At 44.5% G+C, this 11,539-nt stretch overlaps 1 protein-coding gene across 1 annotated transcript in view; it reads left to right on the top strand.

Moving 5' to 3' along the window:
* The first annotated feature begins 474 nt into the window (after window positions 1–474).
* Window positions 475–11,539, top strand: part of tpo (thyroid peroxidase) — an 83,758-nt gene continuing 72,693 nt past the window's right edge. The window contains exons 1-2 of the mRNA XM_041188152.1: window positions 475–556; window positions 6,292–6,424. Coding sequence (XP_041044086.1) covers window positions 487–556; window positions 6,292–6,424 — 203 coding nt within the window. The 5' untranslated portion in view covers window positions 475–486. The remainder of the gene's footprint in view (window positions 557–6,291; window positions 6,425–11,539) is intronic.

The following is an 11,539-nucleotide window of genomic DNA, read 5'->3' as shown; positions in this document are numbered from 1 at the left end:
TTTGATGATCTGAAGTTGAATTTCAATCCAAACTGAAGTTCCTTTAGCTCTATCAAATCATCAGAGATTGTTGGATTGATAGAATCTGAAAGAACAATATTTGGCTTCCTCATCTAAAACGCAACCGAAAGCAGAGTCAGAAAAGTTTAGCCTCAATTGTCTCAGACAATGTTTCACAATCAACCTCATTCAAAATTTAATTGACCAGCAACCGGGTTCATATGTTGAAAATTAGCAAGTGCTGATTCAGGTCTCTTTATAACTTCCTTTATTTCTTTTCCACACCTTTCATAAAACACTATGAAGACTGGATCATTTTTATTATCTGAAGCAATGCCTATACATTTCATTCATGGTTTTCCTTTTTCTTTATTTTTACTTATCAGAGAAATTGATGTCAGTAAACTGTCTTCTTCCATTGAGTTGCTATCCTTCTTCAAGAGGCCACAGCCTGAGAGCAAAAGGATTTCAAGAGCTGCTGAGATCATGGAAATGTCATTGTATCTGATCCAAAAGAAAGTGCACCGGAAATACAAAAGATCAACCAATGCTACCGGTAAGTGGGTTTTGTCTATTCTCAGCGTCAGAAAGAATGTGGGGAGAATTTTCTCCCAGTCGGCGGGTGGGTGGGTGGGGGGGCTGAGCGGGCGCGGGTGGGAGTGCGGCCAATCACTGCCCACGATCGGTTGCACGCCTCCATTTTACGTGGGCAGGCCAATTAAGCCGTGATGCCCACCCGGAAGCACTGAGCTCCCTGTGGGCAGGGGGAGGAGAGAATGTTAGGGCCTGCGCGCTTCCGTGCGCATGCACACGAAAGAGCACAAAAATCTCCCTGAGGCAGCTCTGTGCCTCAGGGAGATTACTTTGATTATGAAAAATTTAGATAAAGAAAAAAAATTTTCAGACATGTCCCCTCATGTGACAGTGTCACATGAGCTGGGACGTGTCAATGAATTTTTACTAAAAAATTTAATTTATTTATAAATCCTTCTCGTGGATGAGGTTTCATGATAAATGCCTAGGTTCTTCACCTGCCCATCAGCCTTAAGGCTGGACAGGCAGTTCTGTTAATTGTTTTAATTACTTTTTAAATGGGCTTAACAGGCATTTGACAGTTTGGCGAGCATGCAGCCAACTCCATTGCGTGCCTGCCAAACTGAGGATCAGAATGACGCATTGTGACATCGGGATGCATGCCCGACATCACCACGCGTCATTTTACGTGTCAGCAAGTGCGCCCCCACACGCTAACCAGAATATTCAGGCCTGTGTGTAGGTCCGCAGTCTTGAATCTCAAGCCTGGACTTGAGGTAAAGTGACTCATGATCCATGTTGTTACCCAGTGTCATTGTCTAGTACTCCCAGATGCTCACTGATGCTCAGTTTGGTTTCCAGCACTCAGCTCCTGACCTCATTAAAGCTTTGGGCCAAATATGCACAAAAGAGCTGATCTCATGGTGAGATGAAAGTGACTGACCTTGACATCAAGGAAGCATTTGACTGAGCAAGATATCAAGGAACCCTAGCAAAACTGAAGGTAATGGGAATCAGGAAACTCGCCACTGGTTGGAGTTATACCTAGCACAAAGGAAAACGGTTGTGGTTGTTGGAGGCTAATCATCTCAGTCCTAGGACAATACCGCAGGAGTTCCTCAGGGTAGTATCCTATGCCCAAACATCTTCAATTGCTTCATCAAATACCTTTTGTCCATCATAAGGTCTGAAGTAGAGCTGTTCACTGATTATTGCACAGTGTTCATCACTATTCACAACTCCTCAGATACTAAATCATTCTGCGTCTATATGCAGCAAGACCTGGACAGCTTGTGCTAAGTGGCAAGTAACATTTGTACCAGACAATTGTCAGGAAATAACCATCTCCAACAAGAGAGAATCTAATCATATCCCCTTGCCATTCATCAGCATTACCATCACTGAATCCCTCACCATCAACATCCTGGAGGCTTATCATTGACCAGGAACTAAACTGGACCAGCTATGTAAATATAGTGGCTGCAAGAGTAGGTCAGAGGCTGGGAATTCTTTGGAAAGAAACTCACCTTCTGAATCCCCAAAGCCTGTCCACTATCTACAAGGCGCAAGTCAGGACTGTGATGGACTTCACTTGTCTGGATGAGTGTAGCTCCAACAATACTCAAGAAGCTTGACACCATCCAGGACAAAGCAGCCCACCTGATCAGCACGCCATGCAGCACCTTAACCATTCACTCCATTCACCATTAATACACAGTGGCAGCAGTGTGTACCACAAGATGCATGGCAGCAACTCACTAAGGCTCCTTAGCAGCACCTTCCAAACCAGTGACCTCTACCACCTAGAAAGACAAGGACAACAGATGCATGGGAACATGACCCTCCAAGTTCCCCTTAAGGCACACACCATCCTGATTTGGAACTATATCGCTGTTCCTTCACTGTCGCTGGGTCAAAATCCTGGAACCCCCTTCCTAACAGCACTGTGGGTGTACCTACACCACATGGACTGTAGCAGTTCAAGAAGGCGGCTCAAGGGCAATTAGAGATAAACATCAAATGCTGGCCTTTTCAGTGATGTTCCTATCCCATGAAAGAATTTTTAAAAAATGGTAACTTGCAAACATGTGGAATAAAGCTCAGTTCTTTCCAAATTCATTTTCGGGATCTGGACACAATTGGCAAAGCTCGCATTTATTGCACACCCCTAATACTCAAAGAAGGCAGTGATACAACTGAGTTATGTCAATTTGGAGAACAGTTAAGAGTCAACCCTGTGGTTGTTGGAATGGAGTAAGGTGAAGGGATGAGTGGGTAAGGGCATCAGCGAATCTGCTGAGTTTTTAGAACAATCTGACAGATTCAAAGTCACTTCATCTTTGTATTTCCAGATTTTTTAAATTGAATTTAAACTGCTCTTGTGAGGTTCAAACTCACATTTCCTGGATTGTTAATCCAGTTTTTGGATCAGTAACCAAGTAACATAAACTCTACGGTACCATGCCTCATAATTTGATTTTGACTAGTCTAGAACTGGTCTGATACTAGACAAAATACTACTGCCAGCAGAAAGAAGTGGCTTTCACCCCATCAATCTGTACAAACCTAAGTCTCAGAGGTAAATATTTCTAGGGATGAAGAGTTCAGCTATGAAGATAGATTGGGGAAGTTGGGACTGTTTTCCTTGGAGAAGAGATGGCTGGGTGGAGATTTGATAGTGGTGTTCAAAATCATGAGCAGTCTGAACAGAGCAGATAGGGGCTGAATTTTCCCATCATTGCGCGGAAAGTTGATGGGCTGGCGCGTACGGGTGTTCTTCCGGTTGGTGCCCCTGATCGGAGGTGCAGCACCATTTTACGTGGGCAGGCCAATTAAGGCCTGCCCAGCGTGATGTCTACAGGGAAGTGCTATGCGCTTCCTGTGTGGGCGGGGGAGGATTCCCAAAATCGAGAGTGTGCTCTTTCGCGCATGAATACAAAAGAGCTCACTCATCTCCCTGAGGCTAAGTGCTGCCTCAGGGAGATTGCCCTCCCTTTCAAAAATATTAAAAATAGAAAAAAAGTTTCCCTTACATGTCCATAATTTTTACAGAATCTTTATTAAAATTTTTTAAAGCCTACACGAAACCTCATCCCGCCCGTGGATGAGGTTTCATGTTTTTTCTAATTCCCACTGCACATTCCTTAAGGTCGGACGGGCAGGTCCATTAATTACTTAATTGACCCTTTCAATGGCCTCAATTGGCCATTCACAGGTCGGTGGGCGCGCAGCTGGTTTTGCTGCACCCCTGCCTTCCTGAAAATTTAAATCGGGCGCGGTGACATCGGGAGTTCCGCTGACGTCATTCTGCGTCATTTTATGTGTCAGTGCGTAGGCCCCACTCGCTGACGGGGAAATCCTGCCCATGAAAAGATTGAGAATGAGAAGGCACAGATTTAATTTAATTGGCAAAAGAAGCAAAAGTAACAAGAGGAAATTTTTTTTCATCTCGGGAGTGGTTAAGGTCTGGAATGCGCTGCCTGATAGTGTGGTGGAGGCAGATTCAATCAAGGCATTCAAAAAGGGGTTAGACTGATACCTGAAAAGGAAGAATGTGCAGGGTTACAGGGAGAAGCAGGGTAGTGGCACTAGATGGATTGCTCATTCGGTGAGCCAGACACAATGGCCAAATAAGCTCCTCCTGTAACAATTCTGTGAATAGGATAATGTGCTACACCTACACTGTCAGCTAGTTTAATAAATAGTAGCAAAATCTTTAGAAGTTCCAATAAACAACCCATTAGAAAAAGTGCTGGAGTATTTAAGGACCGCACTACCTATTTTAAATGTCCCTTCCACTTCCACATGGATTCTCCCATGCTATAGTTATTTTCACTGTGAAGCTATTTGAAAGTACATCTGTCAACAGGTTGACAGCATTGCTAGAGTTGATTCCTTGAGAGCGACCAAATGATTTATCACTAATATTAGGCTGTTGCTGAATCTCATCAAATCTCTATTATCAGTAATAATAATTCTGCTGGTGTAACTGTGCTGCAGATAGTTTACTGATCGGAAACATCAAAAGGTCTTATTACATAGCATTATGCAAGGATCGCAATGTACTACTGCTAATCTTATACTTTATATGAATCTGCAATACTCTTGGCAGCACCTAAACCGAATTAGTAGTTAGATTATTGTTATCAATAAATCTGATCCCTCAAGGTAATGAATAACACAGCTTCCATTCTTGACAGCCGATCAGGTTTACCCAGTGCTGCACAAACTCTGTAATAGTACTACCTGGAGCATACTTTGGCTGTAATGAGTGCAGTTGTTAGGGTTGAATAGAATCACATCAACTGTAATTAGTTATTTGTCTTCTTTCCAATAGAAAAGACTGATAGATTTATTAGAATGAGGACACAGCTGAAAGGTTGCTCATTGTTATGGTTAGTATTTCTCAGTGTGTTGCTGTTGACACCAGGAATAGACTAATTCATCAAATGTGCTTAACTGCATATTCAAATTGAAAGCTTGAAGGAACAGTATACAGGAAAATAGAAGGGAGATAGTAATTATTAATTGCCTTGATGGTAAAAAATACAGATTTTATAATATTTGAAGTGAATAAGATGCGAAATAATTTCTTACAAATATATATTATAGCTTTGGCTACAACTAGATTTGCTATTTTAGCTGTAATATTGGTAAGCAAAGAGGTGATAGGTTATCAGGGGTAGGTGGGATGCAAATTTCAGGTTACTATCATATCAGCCTTGATCTTATTAAATGGCGGAGCAGGCTTGAGAGGCTGAATGGCTTGCTCCTGCTCCTTGGTCATACAGTTGTAAGTTTAACAGTAATAGGGATCCAGCAAGGTTTCTTAATGGTTGTATATATTGTGTTATTTTAATTGCATTATGTCTGTTACAAGCACATTAGGGGGTAGAAGTTAATCTGCACCCAAACATGGGTAACTAGTGAGCAAATAGAACAGATCATTTGCCTGAAGGGTGAGGCTCAATATGCCCTTAATATTAGACCACAGGCCTCAATAACATTGAAGTAGTGAGTCGCGGACATTTAATCTCAGCAGTGATCTTCAGGTGCATCTTTAGGTAAGCAGTTGCAAGAGGCACAGAGCAACAGGGAGGGGATCTGTAGGGAGGATAACAATGGCCCTCATCAGGCCGGCACTTCCCAGCTCCATGTTCAGGTATGTATTTTTTGAATGCAGCTGGCGCCAGCAATGTCTGCCTCAGGGCAACCCAATATCAGAGAGGCAGCCTCAAACAGACATTATTACAGGCCCATTATTTTCATATGCAAAAGAATTATTGTTTGTTTCAGGCCTTGGCTTCAGTACCTACTTTTTTTGCCCATACCAATATCGCAGGCAATGCATTTCCAGCTTGTAATGAATGTGCGGTTCGTTTACACACTTGAGATTTAAGTGCCTGTTTGGCACCTTGAAAAGCTGCATGATGGTACCAATTTCCAGGCAGGCTGACCTCCTGGAGGTACTGTGCCCAGAAAATCTGCTCAAAACTCAGCACCTCGGTTATTGAAAACCTAAGGACAAGTTTCAGCAAAGCTATGGTTTTTCAACTGATCATCTGTTTGTAAACATTTAGTTTATCTGTTGAAAGATATTAAGTCAGAAAATATGCAAAAACAAGGCCTCTTTATTTTCCCAAAGGAAAACCTGGAGATAATATGCCTTTGAAGTCTTACAATAAACTTTATTGGTTTTACATTCTCTCAAATCATTTATTTACAACATAATTTTTTTAAATTTCCGTTTATTTTTAGATCTCCTTTCACCAGACGTATTGAATGCTCTTGCAACCACATCAGGATGTTCACCTCAGCTGCAGCCTCTAACTTGCTCCAGCAGTTGTTTGGCCCAAAAATACAGATTGATTAATGGAACCTGCAACAACAGGTTTCTGGAAACTTCTTCATTTACGCAAATTGTAGCTCTGAATTATTATTCTGTTTGATTTTTTTCACTGATATGACATTCAGGCTTCTCCAAATAGCTAATGCTCCAGGTGTCTGATTCTTTGGGTTGTTTTACACTGAACAATGTAAGGTTAACCTAGCTCTTGTTCCTTATGTTGCAGCTGAACAATCCAAAACATGCTGATTTTTTTTTCCTTCACAATGATAGAAAGTGCTGATAATAAAAGGCCTAAGAGTGATGTCAAAGGTTAGTTATGGCTAACCACCATTATTCTTCTTTTACAGCGCTGTAGATGAAGGTGGTTTAATGAGGAAAGCCGTAAATAAACAGGGAAAGAAAGAATCATCCAGAAGTGAAACTCAAGTCAGGTGCAATGCTTTTAGGGTGTCAGCCATGGCTCAGTAAGTGAGCATGCTCACCTTCGAGTTAGGCATTCGTTGGTTCAAGCCCTACTTCAGAGAATTGAGCACCACATTTAGGCTGAGCTTCCAGTGCAGTGGAAGGAACGCGCTGCACTGTCTGAGCTACTGTGTGAAATTTTAAATCAAGCTGTGCTCTCGATGGATGTACATGAGCCCAGGACATTATTTTGAAGAAGAGCGCAGAGTTCTCACCCATATGCCTATGTCCTGACCAATATCTATCCTTCAACAAACACTAGTAAAAAAAATGATCTGGTCATTTATCTCACTTCTGTTTATGTGCAGCTTGCCTGCCCAGCTTCCTGCATTCCAACACTGACTACATTTCAAAAGTACTTCATTGGTTCTAAACTACTTTGGAATGCCTGTGAAAGCCTTCCTTTTAAAATGAATCAAACCATCTTTTGACTGTTAAAAATTCCAATCTGTAATATTCAACTGCAGGAAAAAAGCATGATATTCATGAAAGATACTAACGGTTGCAGGGGCTTCATTTTAGGTTCTTAGTGTTGCTTCTGATTCTATAGGAAACTGATAGTAGATGGGAAGTATCAACAATTCATTAAGCTATTACTATTCTTCTGGGTGCACTTTGGATATACAGACGGTCAAGCTGAGCTATTGATAACATGGATCCTGTTTACATTACATTTCGGAAAATCCATTTTCTTTATGTTCACTTACCCACTTACTTTTGCTGAATTGGAAAAAAAAATGTAACATTGCTCTCTACTGCAAGTTGGCCAGTGAATAAGACAATTACCTAAGATGAGGATCATTTCGGGTTCAACTCTCAGCCAATACCAGAGATAATGTGCCCTAATTTTGTTTGATGACTTTGTTGAGAATGCATATGCTGTGATGCTCCCAGCAGTTAAATAGGCTGCTAACATTCTTTGTCAAAGCTCACAAATGCATAATGGTCACTTGAATGAAGTACCAGAGGCTATCAATTCCTGTAGAACTTAACTCCAGTTAACATTTTCACCAGAGTAGTGGTGAGGATATATTAAACTAGAAAAGTAGATCACAACAAGCTGTCAAGATCTGGATAAGCATAGATGTCTGAGGTCAACCTACTTTGCTGCTTGTCCACGGATCTTGGTAGTTTTATATATGTTTACATTACCAGTTTTAGCCTATCTTCCTCTTTTTTCTCCCTCAATTCCATGTATTGAATGTATTCATTTTTTTCAATCTCACTTGTCATCTATCAATGCACATAAGTACCATTCTGTCAAATCCATAAATACCAATTTTTATTTATTGATCATCTATCCAAGTATCACTATCAGTCTCCCTTAAGGAAGGATTCCAAATCAGTTTGACTTACGTATTATGCCATCCATCTGATGAACTAAATAAACCTTAAAAAGTTGGCCACCTCTGTTACCTCACTCCAGAAAGAAAACCAAGGAGATCTTGGTTTTCCTGGCGCTTGCATTAGTGATCTTTTCAGGCCTGTTATTAGCAAAGTGGTGGGAACAAGGGATGAAAACCATAGAGTTTATATCAGGAAACATAGGTTTTGAAACACTGTGGTAAGTATTGTATTTAATTTCTGTAATTTTCTATTATTCCCTATATCCTAACAGAAGGGTGATTTTTATTGTTAACTTCCAACTCTACACAATTTTTCTCCTCAATGGTTTTATAGGTAAATGTAGTGGGTATGCTGCTGAGCAACACACAAAGAGTCAAGGCTTCACCCCAAACTAAGCAGAGGTAAGCTGAGACAGTAGTGAAGACACTACGGGCAGAACTTTCCGAGCCCGCTGGCGGCAGGAGTGATAGGTGACGTGCACAGAAAATATGGCAGGACCCATTTCATGATGGCATGAAGGCAGGTCGCGATCTTCCGCTCAGCCCATTGATGGCAGGCTGTGTTTCCCACCATCAGTTAGTGGGGAGCTAATTGTAATACATTAGCATATAATTAAAAGGTCATCCTGCCAGGGACTTGGAACCCTGCCGTATCATCCATCCACGTCAGCAGGAAAGCACGCTGACATGTTTCACAACAGCACGTAGGCGGTGTGCACTTGGCAGTCTTCACTTTGGGGGTACTGAGGTGAGTGAGCAGCAGTGTTCTCCATAGCTCGACCATTGTTTACAGGCCTCAGGGGTGCGTGGTGAGGGGGCTTCTGAGGCAACTGATGCCTGACCCCGCAGTGGGGTGGGGGGGTGTCTGGGGGCAAGTGCTGGCCAGCCTCGGAGGTTACTGCTGAGACAGGGTGCCAGGGGAGTCAAGTGCTGCCCTGGCGCTGCGTCCTGTGCACAGGAAATCGAGGTGGGGGGGCAGGGTAAACGAGGGAAATAGCCACACATTAAGGACACTTGTATAAACTGACCATGCCTCTGTCATGATTGGTGTCGGACTTCTAGCCTGCCTGCCCATGCAAGCAACGCAGTAGCACCAAAGGCCACCAAGTGCTCCATACCTGAAGACGTGGTTCTGGTGCTTGGACCAGTCTGGTGAAGCTCTGCAAAACAGTCCGCAGAGGGTGTCACGCATCGTTATCGTCTGCTGCGTCTATTACAACCTGGCACTGCAACAGGGAGAGGAGCTGGCTGAGGAGGAGATGGAGGAGCTGCACGTCTCTCTCCAGTGAGGAGGACACCAACAGGGATGAGGGTGAGGAGGTCTTTGGTAGTGACAGTGATAGGGATGAGGCTCTCGCACTGGCCAGATGAGGCAGGAGCACTGGGAAGGCCCTCATAGCTGCCAAATTTGTGGAGGATGATGACAACATACAGTGAGGACACTCCATAGATCTTCACATAGCCTCTGAGAATGTCTGACTCCTGTCTGTCCGAGGGCAGCTCGCTTGTGTTCCATGATCAGGGCCATATCAGAGACGCAGCCATGAAATTTTAGATGCATCTGATGCTGTGTCTGCCTTCAACACATCAGCCCTTCAGGAACTGGTGCACAGCAGATGCTAGTGTGGTGAGAGCCAGCCCCACACAGAGAGTATGAGAGAACTCTGTGGCACCTGCCCACCACATTTTGGCAGCAATGACCAGCACTGCCGAGGTGCAGGCACCAGTAATGTTTCCAGGGAGTGAGAGACTGGACAATCACTGTGGTCTGAAAGCCATACAGAGCACAGGGAAGAGGCCCTGGACTGAGATGACTGCCTTTTATCTTGTGCAGAAAGGTTTCAAGGTGACAAGAACACTGCTCATCAGAACAAGGAGCCATAGGCAGGGAGATACTCTAAGGAGTTTGTTGACAAAAGTGAATAGTGTGTACATGTGATCAACACCCATAGCCAGGCTGTGCAAGCACCTTTACCTAACTTTCCTAACCCTGCCACTCTATCTTAGTACTCCCCGGCCATCTACCGCAGAGGTGGAGGCAACCTGCTGACTGCTATGCCCTGTCCGTGATGATTTTGGCAGGTGCCCTCTGGCGGTCTGAGACTTGGTGGTCCCTGGCCTGCTTTTGGGGTCCTGCTGTGTGGCAGTGACACCCTAGTTGGCCTGTGAAGCTGGATCTGTGGAGGTCACAGGGAGGCGGGAGTCAGATGGGCCGGTCACTCCCAGAGTCATGTACACACTGTTGGAGGCCAACTATGGCATCAGCGATGGAGTTAAGCCCACGCTGCAGTGCAGGAGTGATGTCCTGGACCAAGGTCTCCATGGCAGCTGCCATCCTGCCAGTGTTGACCTCAATGCGTTGCAATGCCGGTGCTATCACCTCAGCCTGAAGACGGACAAACCCCTCCATTGTGCCTTGCAATCTGAGGAGTGCAGCGGACATCCCTTCCTGACGTTCCTGAGCTTGCCTTTGCAGCTCCAGCAACTGTGACTTGCCCGAGTCCAGAGGCTCGTCATCTGACTCGGACTCAGCAAATTTCTGGCCTCCAGCCGTCCTCCGAGTGCCAGGGGCCTGGGAAGTCCCTGCCTCCGCCTGCTGTGGATCAGAGTGCAATGTGCTCACCAGATTGTGATCCTGATGCTACTCTAAAGCCAGGTCCAACCGAGGTGTTGCTGTTGGCTAGGTCTCTCTGCACTGGTGGAGGGCGTAGGTGAGCGTTGTAACGGGTCTTCAGGGAGGGTGCCTTCAGATTCCTCTTCCGAGATCTCTTCGGGGCTTGATTGGAGGCCCTGGGTCATGGACTCTGTCAGCTGTTTGACAGATGTGTCTGTGAAAGCAAGGAGAGATAATTAGTGCATGGCAGTGGCCTGTGAAAGAGGACACATCACTCACAGCATGGTTGTCTGATGGATGTTGCATTACTGGATCCTCAATTGGTAGAGCAGCGCTGACCTCACCATCAGCACAGGACCGGTCCTGGTCATCGCTGGCCAGCTAGATGGCTGTTTTCGGATTCTGTCAGAACTTTGATTTCCGGTATCCCTCCACCTGTCTGCGTCCCTTCCCTCCTGTTGTGTGCCAGTTTGTCCTGCATGGATAGACGTGGAGGGAGTGTATCAGGACGCCTGTCCGGCTAGATAAGAAGTATGCCTGGTCTGTGTAAGTGGTGGGCGGATGAAGTCAACGATGGCGTGTGTGTGTCTGAAAGAATGAATGGTGATGTCCCTTCACTGGCAGTGAGTGAGGGCCCTGTGGATGTGTGATGGGTTTGTGAGTGTGTGAGTTGGGAGTGATGAAAAGAGTGACATACCCTAGCGGAACAGAGGAGATCATTTATTCATTTGCGGC

Source organism: Carcharodon carcharias, chromosome 5 (assembly GCF_017639515.1).
Source record: "Carcharodon carcharias isolate sCarCar2 chromosome 5, sCarCar2.pri, whole genome shotgun sequence".
NCBI lineage: Eukaryota > Metazoa > Chordata > Chondrichthyes > Lamniformes > Lamnidae > Carcharodon > Carcharodon carcharias.
The sequence above is the reverse complement of the archived record's forward strand: the minus strand, read 5'-3'. Positions and strand labels throughout refer to the sequence as shown.